The 27898-nt window shown below is 38.8% G+C and overlaps 1 protein-coding gene across 1 annotated transcript; it reads right to left on the bottom strand.

Annotated features, from left to right (window-relative positions):
- On the bottom strand, positions 1-27269 carry SLC5A7 (solute carrier family 5 member 7). Its single transcript, XM_027716759.2, has 9 exons — positions 27033-27269; positions 25875-26095; positions 19757-19870; positions 16783-16938; positions 12251-12399; positions 8625-8768; positions 6659-6812; positions 5233-5450; positions 1-4504 (listed from the first exon to the last, which is right to left on the bottom strand). Exons 2-9 carry the CDS (start codon positions 26050-26052, stop codon positions 3881-3883), a joined length of 1737 nt encoding a protein of 578 aa, XP_027572560.1. The 5' UTR covers positions 26053-26095; positions 27033-27269; the 3' UTR covers positions 1-3880.
- Between the last annotated feature and the right edge of the window lie 629 nt (positions 27270-27898).

The raw sequence follows: 27898 nt of genomic DNA, 5'->3' as shown, positions 1-27898 counted from the left end.
TGATAATAAAATAAAATCTTTATTTTTAATAGATGGACAAAACAGACCCAAAACCAGACAGTATTTTCCTGAAATGCATGGGCACTACTGAATACAACACAAATGAAGTCAAAACATATATATCTATATTATGCTTCCTATCTGCTTCATTAAGTATAGTCTTAATATAACATTTCTGACACGGACAAAAATATACTTTTTTTTTAACAACAGCCACAAATACTGCCCTGATTAATAGCAGACTTACAATAACTTACTAACTGCACATGGAACTTGATCAATACAGTTGAAGGGCAGAAGGAAAAATTAATAACAGTTTTTTTCCTATGATACTTTTATTTGAAATCCTAAATTGTTGTACTATATGAAAATAAAAGACTATATCTGACTTTTACTTTATTTGATCCACTTAATGTTTACATTCAGTTCAGGTTCACAAAAGTATTTTTTATTTATAATACATATACCATCCCACTTGGACAAATATAGGTGAAATCATAACTTTTTTGACATGTCAGCTATGTTTTTAACCTTGATTTTATGAAAACATCTCATGCAAAAAAGGTAAAAATCCCTGTCAAATAAATGTTATTCACAAATGCTAAGAACATGAAAATAAAATGCATGATTGTGATATGAATATTTTATCTAGACATTGAAGGCTCAGAAACAACCACCTCAGTGTCTGAAAATGAGCTGTTTGCTTCACTGATTATAGATCCAATTTACTGCACAGTACTACTGTCTACAAATTGTAAAAGTGAAGGAGTGTCTGATAATTCCTCTGAAAATAAAATCTACTTGAAGAAACACATTCTGTTGGCATTTTGCTTGTGGAACTAACTTAGTTGTATTTTGTTCCTTTTTTTTTTTAAACCCACATCTATCAATCACAGATGTAGCCTTTGGTTATATGAACAGCTCTGTACAAATTTAATGGTAGGAAAGCTGAACTAAGGCAAATAAAACCTATAAACAGACTTCGCATGGGGCTATTTAGTTTAGCTTTTGTAGTCATCCCATCCACTATACAGCCCACCACCGCAACCACGGCAGACATTGTTGGACTTGCACAAAGACACACACACACAGAATTGGTATGTGGAAAGCAGGACTGGTATATGGTCACAGGATAAACAGATCACTTCTCTCCTTTGCATGATAAAGCTTCCATGGTATGCTATATGAAAAAGTGCAATAACTTTTCAGTCTCTGCAGAGAGTACTGAAAAACTTTATTGGAACCATTTTTCACACAGGGAATGCGTAGTTCTATCTGGGCAGGAATAGTGTGCAAAACCACACCAATTTAAAAAATTTTCTATAGGATAAAAATGTAAAATATTCTAATAATGTTGAAAGCATCTGGGTTGAAATTTTTGGACTAACACCTTTATTTTTTTCACTTACCTTTTTTTGAGCATTATAGAAACATTTACATTTTTATCGCAACAAGGGAATATAAAAAGAAAAAAGATTTTTATTTTTCCATCAAAATGTCTCAATATAAAAATGTTGCAGTATTCAAAGCATCTGGTCACTATGCGGTTTCTCATAGTTAAATTCTAGCAATTCCTGGACAAAACTTAGGTAAGAGAATATTTTTTTAGGAAGACCTAGAGGTGACTGTAAAATGGAATTCTCTAACTTAATTTGGAACTGCAGCGTAAGGCATTGGCTATGTAAGCAGGCAAAGCCGTGGCTTGATATCTTCTTGTAAGAAGGGATTTAGGCTAGAGGATTTGGGTAGGAAATGGACAATAATTCAGCAGTGGCTCTGTTCTCCCCCTCTTTTTTCCTATACAATCTCTTTTCTCATCTCTCCGCTGTAGTTCATGGGGGAACGAATACTGCTGGGCTCATGTTTGGTTTGTGATACCCAGCACCCTGAATTTTGTAGTTGGCTTGTTCACTCAGCTTGCAGGAATTATTAGTTTCTTTGCTATATTGGCTCTTGTGGGTTTTTAGTGCAGATCCTGATTTTGATTCCCTCCACCCAGAGCACACACAGTATTTGTTAGCACAGTAGTACTGCAGGTCACAATGAATATTCAGAACTGAGATGCAGTGTTATTTTTAAATGCAGTGCAAGGAAAAATAATCAACATATCTAAAATTAATTTTTTCTACATATAAAATATATATATGCTGTTAAGACTCCACAAAAGGAGCAAAAACATACCTAAGAATTCAGCCTTGTGAAAGCTTATGTCAACATTGAATGCACAAGTTGATGGCTTCTTCCTTTAGCAGCAAAACCTATTCTTACATCTACTACCCTCTAGTATAGCTCCTCGTGCTGTGAGTGTTAAAAAAAGAAATTTCAGCAGTAACCAGCAACACGAGGATGTCTGGATTTCAATGGAACATTTTGTCATGCGCAGAGTTTAAAAAGAATTATTGGAGCATAACTCTTAACTGTACAGAAATCTAGCTACTAGAGCTCCCACTGTGAAAGGCACGTACCAATGGGGACAGACACAATCATCTTGGCCGTGGGCAAATGGAAACGATGTTGCGTGTTCCCTGCCAGCCAGGGCAAAGACAGGAGAGGCCTCATCTCCCTGCTTTGCTGCCTTTGGCCATTCATGAGAGAAGTCTTGTCAGCATCCGGCCACTGCTGATGCTCCGCAGCATTACTGTGATGGCCAGGAGGACAGATAATAATGAAGGAGTCCAGCATTTAGTGGAAGACACCACTGTGACTTTCGCTGTGCTTGTGGTTTCAGCTTTCCTCTGACTTCCTCTCCAAGCTGCTTTTAGAGGCAGACACTTACAGATGTGGAAAGCTGTCCAACAAGCCTGTGTTTTGAAAAATTTTTGAGAAAGAGTGATTTTCTATGGAAAATCTACACTTTCCAGAGTAATCCCAGCAAGACCACACCAAAAGACTTTTCGATAACTTAGAGAAGACTTTTTTCAGTATGTGAAAATGTCTTTTCAAGCCTTCTTGACTCTCCTTACTTTTCAATATTTATTCCATTGGTGCAGTTGCTTGGTGTCAGAGTGCTTTGCTCAGTGTTCATTTTGATGATAACTCAAGATAAGACTTCTTTTCTCAACATTGAAAATTTCTATCTAGTTTATCAGGGTTTTTTTATAAGAATCATTTTTAACAAGCTGAATTTCAACTCCAATTATTGCTTTAAGAATTTTTGAGACAGCCACTAACCACAAGAAAACAAAGAACACCTATATTAACACACTTTGCTTAAGGTTGTCTTGCATTAGGTACAACAGAATTTTAAACTGGTGAATTAATTTTAACTTTTTTAAAATTAATATATGATGTTTAGCACTCCCGTAAGGTATTTATTACTATTTGTGCATTTTGCTGTCTCATACAAATAATAAAATACTAGATTGCATTATTTAAATTTCTTTATGAGAAAAAAAATGACCAGATCAAAACTCCAGGGAAGTTATCTATCTGTCTTTGCTCAAGCAACTAGCTCTTTAGTGATAAATCACTTCCAGCTGTGACAATATATTTTCACTTAATACCAATAAAATGTTGACTGATAATATTTCAGAGTGACTGTATTATAATCTCTTCATATGATATCCTAGCTAAATAGCTGTTGCACATTTTCTGCTACATGTATTTTCAATTGTAAATATTTTTTTAATTGCACAGTATATAGTTCTGGGTGCAAAGAATGGGATCTGAGTGTATATTTTGGTAAAAGCTCTATGAACTAATCCAACATGTTAGATAATAACAGAAAAGAGTTTCTCTCGTGCTTCTGCTCCTAGAAACAACTTGAATGTGCAGCGGTATTTTATTCCCAATTCTTCCTTTTCTTCTGATAAAATACCTCTTACTATTCTTTGTAGAATATCCTATTTCTCGTTATTTTGCCTGTGGCTACCAGATTTTTTTAATTATCTTCAGTGTTGGACAGCTCTGGACTTGAATCAACGTAGTTGAAGGCTTCCTTGTTCGTGAAAGTTGAGCTCAAAGTTAGACTGTGTCGTGGATTCACAGGTGCAAGTTCATTTAGTACAATATTGTCACTTTTTACAAGAGTCGCTTTGTCCATGTGTTCTCTACTGTACCTGGCAACAACAGCATCAAGGAAGTCCAGCTTTGGTGGCAAAGTCCCACTTTCAAATAAGTATTTGGCTAAGTAAGAGACTATAACATTAGTAACGAAGGAGGTGAGCATAGCAAGTGTTTTAAATGGGAATCGCTGGACATAGATATTATTATCATCTTGATACCAGCCAGGATAGTAGATCAAGGGCTGAAGGTAGAGGTACGGTTCTCCTCCAGTTATTCTGAGAACAAGGCCAAATAAGTATCCTGCAATGGCACCATAGGTGTTGGTTCCTTTAATAAATAACACACACAGGAGCTGGGGGAATATGATGATATATACGAGGTCAGAGCTGAGGTACCACAGGCCGTACACTGATGAAGCCAGCAGTGCCATTGCTGTTGCTGATGCTCCAAACAGAAGAACAGTGATTCTCATGACCCACACAATTTCCCTGTCTGAAGCCTGCAAAAGAAGGGTAGTGTTAGGTGGTTTTTTTCATGATGAGACATGTATACCTACATTTATGCACAGTTAATATAAGATGCTGCGTTGTAAGAGGAAATTTTGCATGATTCATTCAATAATATTTACAAAGTCATATCTCTATCTCCACCTCAAACTCAGGAAACAAACCCCCAAGGGTTATGGTTGCCATTCCAAAAGTCATTAATTTTTGAACACAAGGGAAAATTTGAGAATGTGTCAAAGAGAAAAAGCAAAAGTGTTAGAAATAACCATTAGAAAGAAACACAATATGGCTCAACTAGAAAAATAACTGTCAGCATCAGAATTTCTTCTTCTTCATTTCCTAAGAAAAACTCCAACTCACTAGACCATTTTGTTATCAAATGACTTCCTGATAAATGAATAATTAGAAAAAATGTCTCATTTTGTTAAGGATTTAAGTAAAACTTATGATGCAGTGATAGTAATTAGCTCTTTGGATAAACTGCAGTGCCATGAAAACTCTTGAAAGCTGCTCTTCCCAAGCTGGCTTTTTACCTCCATCATCAGTCACAACTATAAATATTTTTATGACTTTCAGTTTGTTCAATAAACTGTTAGGAACTAAATGACATCCTTTTCCTAGTCATAGGGAGGAACATGAAAGAGGTGTTTCATTAGGAAATTACACCACAGTCAATCACCTAAAATTTTCTCTAAAAATAGAAACAAAAATGTTATCTCACATTTTGCCGAAAGGAAAGCTGGTAAATGTTCCGAGCAAACATAGAACTTGCTGATAAAATTGAAGAATCAGCTGAGGACATCACTGCAGCAGAAACAGCGCCGAGGCCAAAGAATGAGATATAGACTGGGCAAAGGTACTGGAGCACGATCGGTAAAATCATATCTGCTTCTTTTTTACTCTTGGGGTCAGGGACACCATAATCAGTCTGGTTCCAAGCTACAATATGGACACAGGTATGTTATTAGTAACATTAGTGGTCATCGGCCACAGCATCGCTTGAATTCATTTGTAGTGAGCTATTCATATTGCCACACGTTCATTCACATTCAATACCCAAACTGTTACCAGGACCAGACCAATACTTTTCAGAGAGACAGCATCCCACTGATTTCTGTTAGGCAGATTTAATTCTGCTCAGCATTTTTTCTTATCTCTAAAATAAGTCTCACCACAGCCTGGGGTTATTCAGTAGAAAGTTTAATATTAAAACTTTGCAATGCTTGTAAATGTAATTTTCTTCAAAACAAATCTGGTGTCCATGTTCCTTAGTGATGTGTTTAACTACCCTCTTGGATTACAGACAGGGCTCAAAGCCATGTGTTAAACATTTCTATCAGTTTAGCTACAAGGTCACTGTGATGGGGACAACTCTTACTATGACAAAGGTCTTGACAAGGATATTTTGGTCAAGATAAGAAATTCCTGATAAATCATAGAATCATTTATGTTGGAAAAGACCTTTGAGATCATTGAGTCCAACCGTCAGCCTAGCACTGCAAAGACCACCGCTAAATCATGATCCCAAATGCCATATCTACACGTCTTTTAAATACCTCCAGGGATGATGAATACACCCTGTGCAGCCTGCTCCAAACAAGCCTGTTTGACAAACCATTGGGTGAAGAAATTTTTCCTAATATCCAATCTACACCTCCCCTGGTGCAACTCAAGGCCATTTCTTCTCATCCTGTCACTTGTTACTTGGGAGAAGAGACCAACCTGCACTTCGTTACAACCTCCTTTCAGGTAGTTCTAGAGAGCAATATGGTCTCCCCTCAGACTCCTTTTTTGCAGGCTAAACAATCCCAGCTCCCTCAGTCACTCACCATTATTACTGTTAGGACCAAATAAAAGTACCACAATCTAACTCAAACACTGAATAGAGATATGTCTGTAGATATCTATAATGTGCAAAATGATTTCATTTCACCCACTGGGGTAGGAGTACTTTCCTTTTGGAGAAATATTCTATTATGTTATTTTTATGTGTAGTTTCCTTCCCATAAAGAATTCGTGAGTTGATTAACAGTGCCACCTGACTATCTAACCTATATGTCACCTATATCTAACATAAGCTTTGTTTTCTCAAACTTATTGCACAATTCATTTTACATTTATTTTACTACTGATTTTTAATCATTTACCTGTAGATGCTCCAATTGCACCAATGAGTACCGCAGGAATAGCCATCACAAGACAGCCAAAAGCAGCCAGGAATGACAGAACTTGAGCATATGTGGCAGAAGATGAGGAAAGAACTCGCTGGAAATATGCTTGCCATGGTATTCCTCCTAATGTCTGCAAACACAACAGGCAGAATGCTGTCATTGGAAGCTAACTGGATTTTTTTGCTTTCACCATACAGAAAGCATGTAGAAGCATCACTTGAATGTTGAAAGCCATGTTGCTACTTTTTAATTTATTTAGCCAGTATTAACTGCAACTTTCATTCTCACAAGAAATGTCAAACCTGTGTAAGTCCACTTAAATCCCATTCTTTTAGACAAATTATTTTTTTTGTATGATTAGAAGCAACACTTTGTGCTTACACAGTCTCTGTAACCCCCAAATACTTAATAAAGTCTTACGAAAAGTTATAAAATACTATTGTCGTATTACATATTTGAAGAATTTGCCTCCAATACCCTTCTCCCATCAAAATTAGATTGGACTCTCCAATAGGATTTGAAAGCAAGAGTTTATCTTCCTTTGCGAATGCATGTGGTCATTTGAACAAGGCAAGATGTTCTGTATACAGCGAACTCAAGAATCTGAAAAATTATTCTCCCACTGCCTTAAGCAAATACAATAAAAGTAGAAATTGAAGACAGAGTAGTAAAAGCAAGTTTTCTTTTATGGTAGAAACCCTTATCTTTTATTTTGTTATATAACAGGGAAGATCTTGATGACATAAAATTATTTCTGCAAAATACAACACAGGAGAGTATTAGCAAAGGTTAAAAAACCAAGTGCTTACAATTCTGTCTTGAGAGCAGGATTTGAATAGTCTCCACTAAATAAAAAAGTGTCTGTTACTAAACAGCATGGAAAGAAAACCAAGCAAAGTGCTCACTAACTGGACACTGCCCAGTTCTACACACTAAATGAGGTAGGAGGCATTTGGAGCAAATATTGTGTATACAGGTGTTTCATGTACGTTTCATGCACATATAGGGACTAACAATGTTTCAGAGACAAATCTGGTTTTGACTTGCTATTCATGACTGTTTTCCTTTGCTGCCTTAATAATCCCTTAACAAAGCTTTCCAAGGATGTGTAAATTTCTTGAGCTATAATGAAACAAACAAGATGAAAAGAAAATGTGTCACAATTTGGCAACATCAGAGCTTTTCTTTGGTCATCAACAGAGATGAAACCTTCAGGCTTACCAGAGAGAATACAGCCACTTGAGCTAATGCCATACTTTGGATCTCTGAGAGAAAGCTGGATAAAATAATGTATTTTAATAGCCCAATTATCAGAAAACCCTAAAGATTTTTTTATTGAGATGATTTAAAAAAAAGACAGAGAAGGTAATCCCGAAGTACAATATAATAATAAAACCAGTTCAGATTTGCATAGGGACACTGAGAATGGAAAATGTTAGCATGTGTTTCTAGATCTTCTAATGGAAAGTACTTAATAACCACTGATCCCACGTGTAATACATAGTTATTAAATAACAAAAGCCCTTCGTTCATTCTGGGATGTGTGCATGTATGAATTCATCCATCCTGCCATCCATCTCTGCACAGCTTTTTCTACTTTACCTATACCTAAGGCATATTTGATCATTTGTATAACATATTTATTGCCTTCTGCAATATATAAATTCCTCTGCCAACAATGACATCAGTTAAGTATTAGCTGCACACTTTTATTTAATTTTAACATGTCAACTCTTTCAGCCTGATGATATCTAAATTGCATTCCTGGCAATGATGACTGATATGTCACTGAAATCATTCAAATGTGCAGAAAGATTGAGCAGGAGTCAAGAGGGTTTCAGTTTGCTGGAAACTCTTAATTAAGCTCTATTACTTTCAGTTGTCACAGTAACACAGTGTGAATGTATAAATGCTTCTTTCCTTCATACAAGTCACCACTTACCAGTAAAAAGAAATTGTCCAACCATGTGTAAATGTCAAGTGAGTTGATAGATCCAAGCCAAGGTGCTTGGTACACCTGGTGCACAGCTGTGAGTCCAATGTCTGTTACTGCAGGATGGGACATCGCAAAGGGGACACTGATCCACTGTAACCAAAGAGAAACACTCTGTTCATGTCTAAAGAAGACATTCTAAATTTGTGAAATGTTGATATTAACCCTGATCTAGCCAAACTGTCACATTGACTTGCAGTAAAGTCGAGTTATGTGCTGGAGGAACATCTCTGAAATCCGGAGAGCTCGGTAGTGGATAGCTTACGTCTCTCCTGGAGACTGTGAGAAGAGAATTAATCAATGTAAATCACAAAATCAGCAGGGAAGACAAATTTATACATCTTCGTTTTATTTTCCCTGAACTCCTCATATATTCTTTACACTCTTTCCTGGACCAGACAGTAGAGAAATATTTACATATAAACTTGCATGTAATAGCATCAGGATTTGCCAGTTTACAAGCATGAGACATCACACCTGAAGGTTTGGGAATTTGTTCGTAATTCAGTACAAAACTATATCATGACAAGAGAGCAGTGATGTTGGTGCAACCCCAACTGTCTTCCTCCAAAACTCTCATTAGCCCAGTGTTACATCACTTTTCTGCCTTGAGGGTGTTTTCTTGGGATCTCCTGACCATTTTCAGTCTCTCTCTTTTTTTATCTACGCCAAAAAAAACCTTTTCCAGAGACAGTTTCCGCCAGAAGGTCCATTTCCTTCTCCAACTGACTTTTTGTGCATTTACTTGCCAACTTGTTTTGCAATGGTATAACTCCCTTTCTATGGAGGAGAAAATCAGCAGCTCCTACTGAGATGAAAATCAGGCTTTGTGCTATATGGGCTAGACCATCACAAGCATAGCATCCTTAAGGATCCAATGATATCCAAAACCACACAGATTGCTACAATTCAACTGATCACAGTTAAGTATATGGGGTCAACAGGAGCAAGGGAGGGAAAAATCAAACATCTTTCTCTAATTTGTTGCACAATTACTGCAATAATGTATGAAGAATATTTTGCAGCACTGCCTGTTATTCTGGCATCTTAACACATACCACAGGATTCTGTTCTGCTAAATGTTAAACTTCAATTTAAGCAGTTGGGTAGAAAGATTCCCTTCTCACTCCATGCTTGAGCTTTTCTGTGAAAGTTCACCATAATGTTTCAACTGTCTCCAAGATATTTTGAGGGAAAAATAAATATATTTTCAAAATTAATGGATATTAATACTGTTCTTACTGAGAAATTAATGGGGAACAAGGATGTCAAAGGATTTTTTTATTCTCGTTTCTGAATCTCAAACATGTCCAACTGATGAGCTTCTGAACAGCTGTAGTTTGACCATACTCCACTGGGATTTTCAGTGGGGTAAATCTCTGAAAGTCTATCTGGACTCTGCATGCCACAACCCAGGATTTAGTAGGTACTGTATTGCAAATGCATTATGAGCTTTTGTAAGCCATTCCAGTTCCTGACAGTAACCTAGCTTTTTGTGGTCTCAAGGACTACCTTTACAGTAGTAAATAAAACAAATCAAGACATTTTCTCCGGCCCTGCAGTTCACTGGCATGTCATGGTTTACATCCATACATTTAGACTCCTTTTCCTGGCAAAAATGACAAATCTCAACTGTTTCTGGGAATTATCTGGGAAAATAGAGAGTACAGAATGGGGAATTAATAATACAGATGAGATGAAGAGTCAGTAAATAGTGGGGATACAGTCAAGATAAAGACAAAGAGATGAGAACTCTAGATGTGGATACAAGAGAGTGAGGAAGGTAGAAGAGACACTACATGAGATTGTAAAGAGAAAACCAAGGATGTACATATGGTTGGGGTAGAGGTTATTGAAACATAAGGAAGAAGCTGTGTCTGAAATGAGGAGTCAGGGTAGGGAACAGAAGTGATTATAACAAGTGTTTCCTCCTGGGTAAGGAGCAGGAGAGAAACCAGACATTAGAGGAATCAGCAGTAAAGCTCTGCACCAGTGGGAATAAAAACTGCTCCAGGGCCTGCAGGAGAAGCTGGGATAAGTGTAACTGTGCCATCTTCTGCTGTGACATCTCCTGTGAAAGTATTCCATCTCATCTAAAACTGCCTGACCACTTAGATACCGAGTCTTCCAGCCTCACTGATGACACTCTCAAGTTCATGAATGTGGTTTATTCTACAGTTGTATTATTATTGATTATTTCAAATGGGAAATTACATAAAGAGCCCAACCTGAACTGAAAGAACACTATAAAGCTACAGATCCAACCATTTAGAAGACTGCTATACAACCTTCATTTGCTTTTTCCTGTCTGTCAGTTTCATGCTGATTTTAATGTTGTTATTCCCATGGGATCAGAGTCTTTAGCAGTTCAGAGGTTGATCTCACTGAAGAAGCATTTTGATTTATCTAAAATGTTGGGAATTTTTGTAATGCATTCCATCTGTAGAAAATGAATGTTTCACAAATATTAACCTTCATGTTAGGGAAGGAGACTATTTTCCTTACTATATAGGTGAAGAACAGAGGTATGAGGAAAGAAGATCTGGAATAACTTCTCATTTCACTTGGCCAGCTGGAACTTTGATTTGCTTTTTCAGGGTATTTAGCACCATTTCCATTAAGTCAGTTACAAGAGGGAACACTCAGCATTTCTGCAAGTAAGGCCCTAGCCCTCACAGTAAGATACCACAGAGTGAGGACACACACAGAGCTGGTTAGTGACCACCTGTGCGAGCACTGGGTAAACCAATTTCCCTAGAGCTGCACAAGAACTCTGCCGAAAGTACAGAAAGAACTCCAGGTCCCCAAAGTGCCGTTTGGCTCCTCCACACTGAGCCACCTCATTTATTTTAGGCTCTCTCAGTTCTCTGCACACCTGTGACTATCTATTACTGTCACTGGCAAACAAAGACAGCAGCTGCTTTGATTGCACCCTAGTGATCTAGGTCCTGTTACATTGGTGTTTTTCAGTGTGGGTCTTAAAGAACAGCACTAAATAAAAGGCTGCCCACTATCATTAGCAGCTGATGAGGGGATATTCATACTACCATATTAAAACAGCCAAGACATCCAGTAAAACCTCCTGTTTTATGGTCACCAAGGATGGTGGAGGGAAATGAGGAAAAACCCAAGAAAGTTAGCTAAGTTAACAGGAGGTTAACTAAGCTGCATGAGTAGGTAACAACCAGAGAAAAGAGAGGCAGGAGAGTATCAGCTCTGCAGGTCCAATGCCAGTATTTCAGGCATAGGACTGCTTCCTATGTCTAATGCTTTCTTCCAGTGCCTGTGTCACAGTCCCATGGACAGACAGGGAAGGAGTCAGCTCCAGTCCTATTCGTAGGAAAAAAAAGCCAAAGAAACAGACCTCTTGGGCAACATTATTTTCGAAGCACAGACTGTACCTTAAGGCAAATGCAGACTCTTAAAGTCAGTCTCCACTATGAGTGGAGATATTCCTTTTCCATGCTTTCAGTGAAGAAAGTTCCAAAACTAAAACTGAGCAATAGGTCTCAGCAATCATCTTAATGCTCAGGGCAAAATTCTCAACAAAAAAGGAAAAAAAGCATCAAACTTACCAGTCCCAGGAAGATGCAGAAGAGTTGAACTACATCGGTGTAGGCCACAGAATAAAGCCCACCCACAAGTGTGTACATAGTTGCAATCAGGGCAGAAATAATAACTGAAATATTGACGTTAATGTCAATGATCACACTTATAGTTGCACCTAAGGGGAAAACCAAAGTACTGTGTGTTAGTGTAAGTCTGATGAGAAGGTACACCTTTGTTAAGTTGCATATACAGGTGCTGGTCTGACACTTAATACTCATGGCTAGGCTTCGCGAACGAAGATTTGGGAGACACTTAATAACAGTACTAATATATTCCCCCCTCTGCACACCCCTTCTGCACCTTTGAAGGGAGTGGTAAAAGGGATGCTCCTGTTGGTCCAAGTTTAGCATCTGTCATTTTGCAGGTTCTTAAGAAAATGAGGACAGAAGGGTCCCAACAGCCCTTCCTCACAGTGCTCAGGCTCTGTAGGGACTACACTCTCTTGTTCTGCCTGGGGAAAAGCAGCTATGCACAGACAGCTGAAGCTTCCCTGGGTGAGTAGCAGCCACATGGGAGCAAGCGTATCTTTGCAGTAAAGGCTTTTCTTGGGGATGTCTGCTGCATCCCATTTATGCTGTGAGCTAGCTCCTTTTGGCCACAGAAGGAACGGTAGAGGAGGCATCTGCTAAAATGTCCACTGACATTTCTAAAGTGCTCTTGAATTTTTTATGTGGGACAAAAGCGGGTTTCTTTGCAAACTGCAAAATCCATCCTCCACTGTTGACCCAGAAATCAAAAACTTTCCCAAGCATTATCAAGCAGATTTCATTTGTAGAAAGCAAATCACAATGTTGAGCTGACCACAAAACAGCTCATAGAATCAAAGAGTTGCTGACACTGAAGAACACCTGTAAGAATTGTCTCTTCCAAGTCCCCACGCAAGCAGTGTCAGATGAAGCAGGTTGCTCAGATCACGTTCAGTCAGGTCTTGACTATCCATAAGGGTGGAGACTCCACAGCTTCTCTGTGCAGTCTGTGACAGTGGTTGATCTCTCATATTGTTAAAAAACCCCAAAGTTTCTTTAAATTTAAACAGAATGTCATGTAGTTCTTTTTGTTCCTATTTCCTCTTGTCCTATCTTTGGGCAACACAGATATGAGCCTGTCTCCAGCTTCTTTATCCCAAATAAATAAATATAAAATCAGGTATTTATGCAGGTGGATAATTTCCCCCCGAGCCTTGCCTTTTACAGGCTGAACAGCCCCACCTCTCCAGTCTTTCTTTGTATACCAGATACCCCAGTCCCTTAATAATCTTTGTTGCTCTTCAGTAGTGTCTCTCTGGTATGGCCACATCTCTTGTATCAGGGAGCATTGGATCCAGTATTCCAAATGTGCTCTCAACCTGCTGGCAACGGTCTTTCCAATGCAGCCCAGTATGGCATTGGTTTTCTTTGACACACGTTCACATTGCTGGATAATGGTCAGCTTCATTGCCTTCTAAGACTCCCAGGTCCTAGCTGCAAACATGGTTTCCAGCTGGTTAACCCCCAGCCCGTACCGGAACATCAGGTTTTACCTTCCCAGGTACATGATTTATCATTTCTTTTTGTTGAACTTCATGAGGTTCCTGTTGGCCCAGTTCTGCAGCTTTTTGAGATCCTTCTGAAAAGCATTACAACTATCTGGCCTATCAGCAACTCCTCACCATTTTTTATTTTCTTCAAACTAGCCAAGGGTGCAATTGGTCCCATCAGCAAGGTCATTAATGAAAACATTGCATAATATGGGAGTCAGTATGGACCTCTGGGATGGACAATTGGTGACTGGCCACCTGGTGGCAGCCATGCTGCTGGTCACAGCCCACTGAGCCCAGGAGTTCAGCCAGTTCTCAATCCTCAATCTCCTCCTCACTGTCCACTCCTCCTCTAGTCTGTACTTCACCTGTTTGTCTATGAGGATGTTATAGGAGATGGCATAAAATGCCTTTTTTGAAATCCTCAACATGCCCTGTTCTCCCTTTGTTTACCAAGCCAGTCAGCTCATCATGTGAGACCTCAGGGTGGTCAGGAATTATTTCCTTTTCATAAATCCATGCTGACTATTCTCAGTCCCCTTCTTGACCTTCATTGGTTTGAAAGTAGCTTCCAGGAGTATTTTCTCCATCACCTTCCCAGGGACTGAGGTGAAGCTGACCGGCCTTTAGTTATTGGTGTCTTGCTTCTTGCCCTTCTTGAAGACGGGAGTGATATTTGTTTTCTTCCAGTCTTCAGGAACATCCGTGTTCTGAAGACCACAGTCTTCAGAAGATTACTGAGAGTGTTCTTGCAATGTTATCAGCCAGCTCCCACAGCACTCATGGGATGCATCCCATGAGGTCCCATGAAACTGTGTCTGTCCAGTGTATCTGAATGTTTCCTAACTTGATTCTCCTCCAGCAAATCTTCCTTGCACTGGACTTTCCTAGGCTTCTTAGGGTCCTGGAATTCCTGAAGGCTAGTCTTACCAGCAAAGAATTAAGCAGAGAAGGCACTGAGTACCTCAGCCTTTTCCACAACCTTTGCTACCAGGTGCCCCATCTCATTCAACAACAGTCCACATTTTCCCACTTGTCAGGATGGACTGTTCTTGAGCTTGGAGGAGGTAATGGTTGAATAGCAAACAGCTCTTCTGGACTCCTCTCCAGGACCATCTCCCATGGGATTCTTTCAAGCAGAATACTGGAGAGTCCAAGCTCTACTCTCCTGAAGTCCATTCTTGCAGTCTTGATTTTTGCTTTGTTCTCCTTTTTCAGGACCATGAACTTCACCATCTCATGAACACTGCAGCCAACTCCGCCTCTGACCTTCACACCCTTAACTAGTTCTTCCTTGTCTGTAGGTAACAGGTTCAACAGAGCACCTTCCTTCATCAGCTCCCTGATCATTTGTGTGAGGAAGCTGTTAGTGCACTGAACAAACCTCCTGAATAGCTTGTGTCCTCCTGCATTGCCCTTGCAGCAGCTATCAGAATGGTTATACATCTCTCTTAGATGTATTAACTATTTCAAGTGACTGCAATGTTTTAAAACCATGCTAAAAAATTCCTCTGCTTCTAATTAGGATGATTAAAATGAAACATCTTGCAACAACTTTTAGGCCTTGCAATTATTGTAGATGGATATTCTGGAGCACATATTTGGAAGAGTTCTGGCTACAGAAGAAAACATGATGTGTGATATATATTAGAGTTTCTGGGAGCTGACAGGTGTGGTTTTTGCTGTACAGTGAGACTTCAAAGTTGACGTGCTTAAGGATAACAAGCTCAGACCTCTTTCACAAGTTGTAAGACCTGCTTCCCTTCTACAGCTCTGCCAAGCAAGGAGTCATAATGAAGATCAAGTAGTGAAGAGCACTGGGATTAAACATTCATCAATGAGGATAGGTGTGCAAATCAGGAGACATAAAAATTAGTCACAGAATAGTTAAATCAAAATCTTCAATGACCTTCATAATCCTTAACTGTCAGCTGTTAATATAAATCTAGAAAGGCACTCACACCACTTGCAATGAAATAAAACAGAATGGCTTGTCCTCAGTCAAAAATATTCAAAACATTCTGAGTGTTCTTCAAGTCCTATCACCTCAGTATGCAGTTTGTTCTTAGTCTTTTAAGGGTTTTGTGATGAAATTGTGGTAAACAAGCTCCCCTATTGCTTTGCAGTTCATCACAGCGCAGTTGGAGAGTACCTTCAAAGTTTATTTTTTGTTTAAAATAGCATATGCTAGAAAGCATTACCACATGCATGTGCATTATTAGTATGATTAGCTGGTGAAAGTCAATTACTGGTGCTTCAACTCAAGGGCTTTCTCAGTTCTTGAAGGGATTGCTAAATTCAGGCCTGAAATATAATTAAAACCCCTGGAAGTTGATTTTTTTTCAGGACTGGATGAGTAGTTGGGTGATTTTCTATTGAGTCATAATTTCACTAATTCTCTGAATCCTTTCTTGAATCCCAAGTATTTTCTTCATTTTGTTAAGAAGAAAGGCATTTAGAATTGAAGAATTCTTCAATTTATTGATCAGCATCTGGTTTATTTCTATTATTTGTGTTACGGAAAGTTCTGTATAGATCTCCTATATGCAACGGATTATTTTGTTTAGATGCATTGGCAATGATGTTACACATTGTTAAGGGAAATTTTGACTGGCTTCTGTGATGCCAGTGGTGTAAAAGAAAAGCTGGGTCAGATAATACAAAAGGGGCACTTGGATTCACTCACATCACTCTCACAATCAAAGGAAATTTTTTGCGAAATCTTTTCATGCTCTTTGAAGAGGGACAACTTAAAGGTATGTGAAAACAATTAGATATCTTGCACGTCTTTCCATTATCAAAATAATTAATGGGGTACCATTACTGGATTTAATTACTAGTTAGTATGGGTCTTAGAACTGTCACACTCTGAATCATTTGGCTTGAATAGTTAGCATTTGAAGCTAGAATTTTAATGCATTTCTGATGTTCCTAATATTTTCTACCTGTGATAAATTAATATTTATACTGCTTATTCCTTACCTAAGGCAGAGAAGATGGCAGCAGCCCAAAACATTTCTCCCATTAAAGCTGGAATAAACAGTAGTCCTCCCATCCTTTTTCCATAAAGCTGCTGAAAAGGGTCTAGCATTGTCACATAGCCTTTGGATCGCATGGGTTTTGCAAAAAAAAGGCCACCTGCAAAGAAAAACAGTATAAGACACCAGCTGCAGTTTAGAAATGCATTGCTATTAAGGCATAAAACATTCATTGTCAGTTAAGGGTACAAAAATATCAGCAATAGTGGGTTTTTTTGTTTCTTTCTTTTTTTTTTTTTAAGTAAAAAGTACAGTTAAAATATCCTCTGGCAACTCTTACCTTGCAACTGTCTACAGAGTTACTTAAATACACCCTTCCTGACCATTAATACCTATAGTCTGATAATAAAAAATAAATCTTTTTCTTATTTTGTCTGGTTCAGTTTATGTAATCTGCCATTATGGATGCTGTCGGAGTTTTGTCTCATTTTGCATCAGCCTAAGGTAATGCCTTTCTACCTAATCCTGTTGATTCTTAGAGCAGAATCCAGCATGAATTTTCATATAGCCCTACTCTAAAAATAAAACTGTCTGAGATTCCTGGATCAGAAGTACAAGTTCACACGTGGTTTAGTGTATACATAGCAAAACTGATTCTTTCAGGACAATTCAAATTTATTATGTATGCTTAAAACAACCTTATTACGCCTTCAGGGTAGGTCAGAGGTGGTCTGGGCTCTGCAGATGTCAGTTTTCCTGAATATTTGTCATACGCTTATTTCACTTATGTATGTTCAGGAATTTTGCTGTATCGCAATTCTGCTCCACCTGGCTTGTATATGGGCTGGATATGTACATAAATGTGCAAAGGCCTCCCCTCCTAAAATTCTTTCTGGCTTGGGAAAAAAAAAAGGACACACCTCAGTAAAGCTGAAAGATCACTTGAATGGAAACCTGTTTAGTTGAGATCTGCATGACTATATCTAAGTAGACTTCTACCACAGTAAAACTGCTATATAAGGTACAATAAAAAAAATGGTAAACCAGTCAGTTCCCAATAAAATCCACTGTATATTATTTGGCAACCCTTAATTAGGTTCTTTATCACAAGATATGTAATGTATTTATTCTATTGTGCAGAAGATTTTCCACATTTCTGTGTATTGCCTTTGATCACTCATATTTCTTCATTACATTAGGTTCCCTGAACAGAAGGTACTGGCTTAACAATCATAATTTATACTGCTTATGTGAATACTGTCTTTAGGTGGATAGATGCAGAAACTCTCCAGCATTTTTTACTATACTTGGATTAGTAATGGATCCCTTTGCTATTCTACTTGTTATGCCATAATTACAATAGACAGTTAAAAAGAAAAACAAAGAGTCACTGGTATTATAATCTATTACGGTGTTCAAACACCTGTCAAAAGAAATAGGAGATATTGCAACTTTTTAAACTAAATTGATTGAAAAATTAGGAAAAGTGGTATGGAGAACAACACTGAACAAACAGGGAGATTATATCAATTTTAAATCCTTCCAGTCTGAAGCAATAATATTTCTCCTAGAATTTTATTTATAATTTTGATTATTTATTTTTCTAAAGAAGAATAAGTAATCCTCCACTCAAAACTTCATGTACAGCTCATGCCTACACAAACGCTTTCCTCTCTGTGCTCAGCAGAGAGATCTATGGTCCCATGATACAGACTTCTTTACTCTGCAGTGGCTATTGTAATTTCCAGGAAAACAAGTCTGGATATCTAAAAACAGCTGGAAATGAGCAGAGAGGCTAACTCAACCCCATCTGGGCTACTATTAATTTGTGTCAATTCTACAAAGGCTGAGAGTCAGAAAGATGTTTGTGACTACAATCCTAACAACCAGTTAACGACATCGATGGATCATGACCATCATGACCTCATAATGATATAAACTGGTCTCTGGCCAGACAACCACTGTTATTATTTTCTTTACAGGAAATAGAGCTGTTCTCAGGGATGGGAACCACTATCAGAACTGGAGCTGGCGTACACATGCCAGAGAGGAACATCTATGATGGGTAAAGCTTCTGCCTGGGAAGAAAGGATAACCAGGACAGGCCATTGGAAAGCATTTTCAAGGGAAAAAAAAGAATGAGGAAGAAAAACAAGCGTATAGGAAGAAAAAAAAATACTGTGAAAGAAGATCTGGATAAGCAACCAAAGGAAATAAAGGGACAGATTAGGTGGGAAAACCATGAGAAAAGACTCAGAATAGATTGAGAGGTCAAGTAATATTGGAAAAGCTAGTACACTGGGCAAATTAAAGCAACATGAAAAAAAGAATCTTTTTTGTAACAACATGCTTTTTAAACACTTGCATCATTACTGCAGCATTAAAAATTATAATGCTGTCTGTGTTTTACACTCTGACCTTGCATGTGGCAGGATTGTGTATTTGCATTTTGATTTGGAGTTTCGTATTGCAATTAAGAGGACGCATGGTCCAATTTTAAGGAAATAATCTGGTTATACTACAGACTTCCTACACAAAATTAAAAAAGTTACATAGATTCTTGGTGAAGATCTGTATAAGCACTTTCCTAACCCAAAAGGATATCTGTCTTTCTTGAATTCCAAGATTATAGGTGCCCTGATTCCTGGGCACCTAGGTCATGATACAGATCATGTAGGCATTCAAAGAAAACCCAAATATATAAAACTTGGTATATGTAGTTTAAATACTCCCTCCCCCCCCAAGGACAATATGGTTGTAATAATCAAATAGGTCTTGTCAAGGAGTCCAGGAGACTTAAGATATCAAACTATTTATAGTTATATTCTGTTTTCTTTGCAATAGCTAAATGTACCGGCAGAAGGGATCCAGTTTACGTCAGCATCCTTTTATCAGACCCTAGTTGTTACATTTGACATAATGAACTTTTCATCAGAATTGTTTAAACTGAGAAACTATTAGTTTTAGTCTTTGCTTACCTAAAATCAGGCTAAGGGAATATCCAATAGGTGCCTGAGCCCAAGCTAGACCGTAGCCTGGGACATACACAGCTTCTGCTGTTCCATTGATGTAACCACCTCCTACCCATGTGGCTGAAAAGGAAGAGATGGAAAAGTCTTTAATGTACACAAAGAAAGAAAAGCTCACACATTGTATAATGAAATTGTCATTACTTATAATACTGTTATTTTTTATTACTTGTACTGTACAAGTGCCAGGCACAGCATCATTCTATAAAAGGCAGCCCTAATTTGAACTTACAGCTTAAGCATATGAAAAAAGAAGTCAAAAGGAACTGAGACAATCATCAAAGTGTCTAAGTCTCTGTATAGTCAGTGAAGGTGTGAGGGCTGAGTCCCCCACTATTTATTTTCCATTACTATTCTCTTTGTGTTAGTCCAAATGAAGGAGAGATGTAAGGGGGAATCTGAAGAAGAACAATAAACACACAGTGAAAAAGTCATCCCAGCTGGAAAAACTCAAAGAATTTAAATTAGGCAAGAGTTTAATGAATGTGTAATTTATTTGGCCCTTCATGAAAAAAAATTGCCCTTAAAACCTTGCTGAATATTAAAATTGTTGTTACATGAAGTACATTCAGTAAACTCTGAGATGTCTAAATATTTCTCTACAGGGTTGTGTTGCTTTTTTGTTGCTCTGTAAATTCTAAACAGTGAGTAATTTATTTTTGTTCTTCCTGAAGACATATTCATGCTATCTGCAATATTTCTGATTTTCTCTCTCTCTCTAAAAAGCAGTCTTTTTAATATACCAATCACTGACACTTAATGAATTGATTCTTTGCCTTTAAGGGAAGTTTCTATACTTGACAATTTGGGATCTACAATATGTATGAGAGAAAAACTCCAACATAGAAATGTATTGCAATTACATCTGCAAAAATATTTCATAACAAATCACATAATAAGGTTTATCTCTTCCTGTTTGCAGATTCCATGCAAAAATTTTTGATTATGTCTAATGTATACTGGTAAGTTTTAGGAATCTAGGTTTGTAGTTTGAACAAAGGCAGACAGATCATTACAAGTCCTAGCTTTCTGTAATTCTGTTTTGATTTGTGTCAGAAACCTTTCTCATATAAAAGTAGCTCAGGCTTTCTTTGTAAAAGTCACAATTTTTAGAAATGTATTTTCCTTAAACATTCTTCACAATTTTCCCATCATCCACCATCAAACAAGCAAACTTGATTCTGTGTTTAAGACAAAAAATTGGACAGAAACACAAATGAAGAAAATTAAATAAAAGTCCCTCAGAAATTTAATTAAAATCTAAATTACCACTCTTTTCCACTTAACTCTGATATTTCCCATGTAATACCAGAGGGTATTTTGCTGAATTTCACCATGGCTTTAGAAACAAAGATCTCTAGGGATGGGGCATTCACAACTTTCCTGGGCAACCTGTTCCAGTGCTTCACCACCCTCACACTAAAGAATTTCTTCCAATATCTATCTAAATCTATTCTCCTTCCATTTAAAACCGTTACCCCTCGTCCTATCACTACATGCCCTGATGAAAAGTCCCTCTCCATCTTTCTTGTAAGACCCCTTTAGGTACTGCAAGGTTGCTATGAGGTCTGCACAGATCTCTCTCTTCTCTGGGCTAAACAACCCCAACTCTCTCAGCCTGTCCTCTTACAGAGGGTGCTTCAGCCCTGTGATCATCTTTGTGGCCCTCCTCTGGACTCATTTCCACAGGTCCAAATCTTTCTTATCCTGGAGACCCCAGAACTGAACATGTTAATCCAGGTGGGGTCTCATCAGAGAAGAGTAGAAGGACCTGCTGGCCACACTTCTTTTGGTGCAGCCCGGGATGTGATGAGCTTTTTGAGTTGTGAGTGCACACTGTTGGCTCATATTCGGTTTTTCATTTATCAGTATCAAGTTATTCTCAACAGGATTGTTCTTAATCCACTCATCAACCAGCCTGTAAGCATGTTTGGGTTTGCCCCAATCCAGGTGGAGCACCTTAGACTTGGCCTATCACAGGCCCATCTTCAAAAGCCTGTCCAGATCCCTCTGCATGGCATCCCTTCCCTCTAGATTATCAACCACAGCACTCATCTTAGTGTCATCTGAAATCTTGCTGAGGGTGCACTCAATCCCACTGTCTGTGTCCCCGACAAAGATGCTGAATAGCACTGGTCCCTGTAGGAACCACTGAGGGCCACCATTTGCTACTGATCTCCACCTGGACACTGAGTTGTTGAATGTTAAGTCTGTGACTACCTGGGACGCCTATTGTGTCTCAAGCAGCACAGTCTTATGGTATAGGTGGTAAACACCTCTATACAATATTAAAAGTAAATACTTAGGAATTATATTTGTCTCCTTCCCTGAAAACGCATGAGCACGAATTCTACATAAAGGGTACTCAGTTATAGATGGGGAAAAATATCCCATAGTCAACAACAGATGTTGTTGGGCTTGCTACAGAGGTGGCAGTTGTTTTGTCAAGTGCACTTGGATGCTATGCCTAGCTGCCTCATTTTCTTTGGAGAAGAAAAAGTCAATTCCCTTCTGTGTGATGTTGCAGAGGTCATTGCTCTCCCCTGGCTGGGGACAGGAACAGTGTCCTGCAGGCAGATATTACATAAGGTGGCATGGAGAATTCAGCCTTTATTTTTAATTTCTTGATTTCTGGATTGGAGTTTGAAAAATAGTTGCTGATCAATTTTTCTGTGCACACAAGTGTATTGAAACATCTGTCAAGGACCACAGAGCTCTGCAAAGGTTCTATATGTCTTCTTCTGAGGGGGTGAATGGCTAGTCAGTACATATATTGACATAAATAAATACATTAGAAGCAGAATAATGGGATGGGATTTCAACCTGAGATATTAATTTTTTGATACTCAGTTTGCTAAGCCACAATTTAAAGTTAGTTTAATACCTTTATTTTTGGTGAAATTCTTTTTTTTTAATCATAAATTGGACAAAAGGAATATAATGTTTAGTAATCTGTGGAAGCATTCATGTGGTAATCTATTTTAATCTTCTCTTTGTCTGCCATCTGAAGAACCAAAAAACACAGCAAATACCAACATCCATTTAAAACATGCACCCTATCAGACAAATACTGAGGATGTGAAGTGCAATTCTGCTCCTAGTTCTTATGAGGCACACAAAAGTTGATCTCAGACTTCTTCACATATATTGATATATATTAGAAAACCAGATATTTTGGCACTTCTTTGGGAATGATCCACTGATCGTCTGACCACTCAAATTATTTCATAAACTCATCAAGTTCTGTAAAACGAAAATCCTGACCCAAGGATTACAACAAAATACAATGTTGTAACGTTTATTTTTTTTTCTTGTGGAAAGATACATAGGTTTATCCAACTAAAATGAAAAAATTACATCAGTAGATTATTACCTTTTGGGTCATGTTTGTGAGCATTTGGTCATGTTATGTCAAATATTTCCTTTGGGTTTTAAACTCAATCACCAAAATCAAAGTAGACTCAAGTTTGTTGCAGTCTTAATTCTTCTTAAGAATTTAATTCACAAAATAAGGAAGCCTAATATTTAATGCAACATTTTATCTATAATGATGTAAAAATCATACACATTAAATGCATATCTTCTATGGTGAGGTGTTAGTTCATTTTAATATGAGCTGCTGTGATCCATCCACAATTCAACCTTTTCGCTCTTTCTATTTTCATAGTTGCAGACACACTCAACTTTCAACAGGCTTTGTGTTCAGTATTTCAGTAGCTAGTTGATACAGCTACTTCTTCAGGATCATAGAGTATATTTAAATATATCCATAGGTGTTACTCATAGGTAGTGCTTTAAGATTTTTCAATGCCGTTTAGAGAATCAACTACAATTACTCAGGAATCTTGAGTTTGATGCTTATGCTCCGAATTGTATTTCAAATTTATAGGCTAAGTGCTGTCATCCTCCCAACCAAATAGTCCTGGAAACCGCTACTGTTTCTGTAGCCAATATCCATGGAAAATTGTAGTGTTTGTCTCAGGAAAGACAGAATTAGGCCTTATCTCAAGGTGCTTCACGTCCATATAAACAATATTCTTTCTGGGGATCTTTAAAAAAAAAGTCTTGTTTTCCTCTTTCAGGGTGGGTTTTGCTTTTTAGTTCATATTTAGATAATTAAACCAGTAGAATATAAAGACAATGTTGGGATACTCCTGTATCTTTGTTTGCAAGGTGCCATTTCTGCATCTATCATTTTTTAAGGAGCAAAGTATACCCTTGAATAATGTGGCCATTTTGTAAAAATTATAAATCTGTAAAAAATATTGCATATTTTGATCAGTTTACTTTCATAATTGTTTTATTATGACTTTACAAATTGAGTGTCCCAAACACCCTCACTGAAACAAAACTCGGACTAACTCCTGGTTCAGGAGATTTGTGCCCATGTCTAGCTTTACGTGCCAGGCGTGGCTCCCTGCAACTGAAAGTGCAGTTTAGTTGCCATTTCAAGCTTTAATTGCCATGTTTAATGAAGGCATAGGAGAGAAAGTGTGTAAACCCTGACAGTATAAAATCCATGACAGTTTTAGCTACACAAAGGCTTTGGGATAAGTCGGATGTTCTACTGCAGAGATGAGATACTATGCCATCCCTAGAGCTTCCACGAAACAGAACGAGCATGTGTGGACGTGAATTGTGGTGGCTGTAGTAATTGCCTGCAAATAGGAAGCCTCAGTTCAAGTCTCATCTGTGCTTCAGCCGTTACGCAAAGTGCTCTTGTAAAATAGGATTAAGGAGACCAGAATTTGTGTATTCTTCACGCAAAACCATTAGCTATAACCACTTCTGTGGGACGTGCCTTGTTTTATCTCCGCTCCCTCGATCTAATGTTTACTGTTTTGTGAAAACCAATATTTCTGCAAAATATTTTTGTTTCAGTGCTCTTGAGAATATTTCATTCAGCAGAAAGCAGTCCAATCTGTTCTTGTTAGGAGTAATCTCATCATATCTTATGCTTCAGCAGCTGACGGATACGTGATACAGTAAATTATAGGAAAGTACAAAAAGTAGAACTGACTGTATTCAAACTTTATTGACTTTTACAAGCATTCTTTACTCAATATCTAATATTCAGTCTTTGAATAGGCGAAATGCCCCTGCAAAAGGATGAGAATTTATCTAAATTAAAGAACGCAGAATTTTGGCCCAAGTTTTACGTGGCTCTTCCTTATTAAATAACTCTGAAAGCAGAGTAGGGAAAAACTGCAAAACATAAATACAACTTGATAAATTCAATTTGACAATTGAAAGGGCTTTGCCTGCATAAGATTTAGATTAAAAAAAAAAAAAAAGACATGATTAAAAATTCAATAGCCTAAATAAAAATAGTGTGCTAATTTACTGTTCTTATAATGCATTTTTGTTCCAATACCATAACGTAAGTTTTGAGATTTTGGACTGCATTGTGAATATCTTATTTACCCAGGGAAGGCAGCTGTTTTGACTGGCTCTGGGAAGCCAGACAGCACTGTTCACAAAATTAGCGAAGAACTCTTCATTCACCTAGGCTTTTCTTACTGATACTACTATTGATAGTAATGTATTATTTTTTCAAATTGTTGCAAAAGAAGCTGAAAGAATCCACAAAGTAAGTTTGCTGAAATGTGTAGAATTATGAGTTTGCAATCACAACAATTTTCTTTTAGAAAGTTGATTGATGTTGCACACCCTCCTCCCCACCCCCCCAGTCTTTTTCCCTATAAACTTGGTGTTACTCAGATTAAACAAAACCAAAAATAACGCACAAATTTGGATGGCTTTAACAACAATAATTTAATACTTATTAATCTATACAAATTCCACACTTCTGTCCTGAACATATCTGATCCACAGATAAATACGGAAGCAATGAACACTAATATTAATATATTCTTCCTGTATGACTTACAAATATTTGTTGTTTTATACAGATGCTACATTTGGCTGTTCACTAAACAATTAGATAAAAAGTATATGTATTTTCTCCATTTTGCATTATTCAAAATGCAGGTTACACTTCATTCAGATGGAAAACTGACAATTTATGCACTGGCTAAGAAAAAAAAAAGGAGTGTTTTTTACATACCGGTCATTGTAAATCCACCAACTAGCAAGCCAATGTCTCTTCCACCAACTATAATAGCTTCGCTGCGGTCTCCTTCACTGCCAGTGTTCTTGGTTTTCCAAGCAGCCCATATCCCTACTGCCAGGATAGCCAGGTAGAAGACAACTATGGCCACCAGTCCCTCCACATGGAAAGCCATATTGAAGTCCCAACTGTTTCTTTTATTGCAATTTCATTAAGACCTCTGGAGAGAATACAATAATAGGTCTGCTTTTAACAAACCTGACTTTTAGAATCAGTGTACAAAACCCCCTCAGATGGTTATTCCAGTGAATTTATGAAATGACAATTTCAGGTGTAATTGAGATCAATGTTACATATGAATTAAAATGCCTGTGGAGCAACAACCAATGGTTGTAGCCTCTGATTACAAAGGGGAATGAATGATATGGCTGAAAGCTACACTATTCTTAGAAATCAATTACTGGGCACTGATTTTTTTTTTAGTGCCACCAAGTTCTCAGTATCTGGGACTCTTCAGTCAAGGAATACTTTGGTACAGGGAATAGAAGAACTTGGCCATATGGACTAAAACAAAAGTCTCTAGCTTGAAGACAAGCCACAAAACTGCTTTAAATTATATAAGAACTATGGATAAGTAATAGCTACAACAGCAAAGTACATCTTTTACGTCTTTGTGTTGGAATGCTGAGTCTTTTCCCCCTTCTATCATCTCCCGTATTTTAAAATCTGCACTTTCTTTTTTGCAACATTCAATTGTCCAGCATGAAAAGTATCAGTCTATTCTCTCTCGCAATCTGAGAAGCAAACGGAGAGCTTACAAGCTGTCGGACGGCAGAAATGTCGAGGTATACGAACTACAGCGGGGGAGAACTCCCGAGCGACGCGGACAGCGGCTGCCCCGAACCAGCCTCTCCCAGAAACCCCTCCCAACCTCGGCTCGCTGCTCCGCGGTCGCTCCCGCAGGGCCGCGCCGGCGAGACCCGTCCGCGCTCCCGACGGATCCCGCGGACCATCCCTACCTACCGGAGCGCTCCGCGGAGGTGCCGCGCCCTCGTGCGCGGCCGCGCATCCCGCCCCGCGCCCGCGGCAGGACCGCCCGCCCCGCCCGCCGCCCCCGCCGTCGGGCAGGGAAGGGTGTCCGCGCCCGCCGCCCACCTGCGCTCCGCCGCCGCGCTGCCCGGCACCCCGCGGGGCACGGCCGCACATCCCGCGGGGCGGTGTCGGGGACGAGCCGCTGGGCGCTTTGCCCCCCCCCCGGGGTTTTCCCGCTTGCGGGGGCAGGGAAGGAGCAAAGGCACGATCGTCTCTTTCCCCTCCGGTGGGGCGGTGCGCCGAGTGCTGAGGCTGCGACAGGGGGCTCGTGGATCAAAAAGAGGAAAATCCCTTTATAAAGGAGGAGGGTTCAGTGGGGTGAGAGGACCGTGTCCGTCAGAGCTAGGGGGAGGAAGGGGGAAAGACGTCAGAGTGCTAGGGGACGCTGGGGGGAAGTAAGGATGACTCAAGGGAGACTGATTGTCGTGTCATGGCAGGGAAGCAGGGTTAGGAAGTGGAACTGGGGTAAGAAAACAAGAGAATGAGGGGAGACGAGAAGGAACAGGATCGTGCCAAACCAACGGGAAAGAGGAAGAAGAGAAAGGGCTGATCTAAAGAGATATGCTGAAAAGAGAGGTGAAGGAAGGGGAGAGAGTGGAGGTACGGAGAGGGAAGGTGAGCTCTGTGCTCTCTTTGCCCTCCCTGGCACCCTTGTTGCTCCATGCCTGGGCCTAGCATTGAGCAAGCACCAAGCCAAGGCGTGTCTATGAGAGGCTGGTCAGGACCATCTTTCCTCGCAGCTCCCTTTCAAACCTTGTTAAACATGCATCGTCGTTTCCCACATGCAGGACAGCTAGTTCTTGGGGAGTCTCCATTTTTTTTGCCATGCCTGTCATAAATGTGACCTGCAGAGCTACAGTAATACAAGCTTTCCTGTTATAGGACTCTTGCTCTCTGTCTCCAAATTATGCTGGACAATGAGCCTCTAA

This window comes from Pipra filicauda, unplaced genomic scaffold (genome assembly GCF_003945595.2).
Source record: "Pipra filicauda isolate LSUMZ 115617 unplaced genomic scaffold, ASM394559v2 scaffold74_size2892960_pilon, whole genome shotgun sequence".
Lineage (NCBI taxonomy): Eukaryota > Metazoa > Chordata > Aves > Passeriformes > Pipridae > Pipra > Pipra filicauda.
Note: the sequence above shows the minus strand (reverse complement) of the source record. Positions and strands in the feature narration are given on the sequence as shown.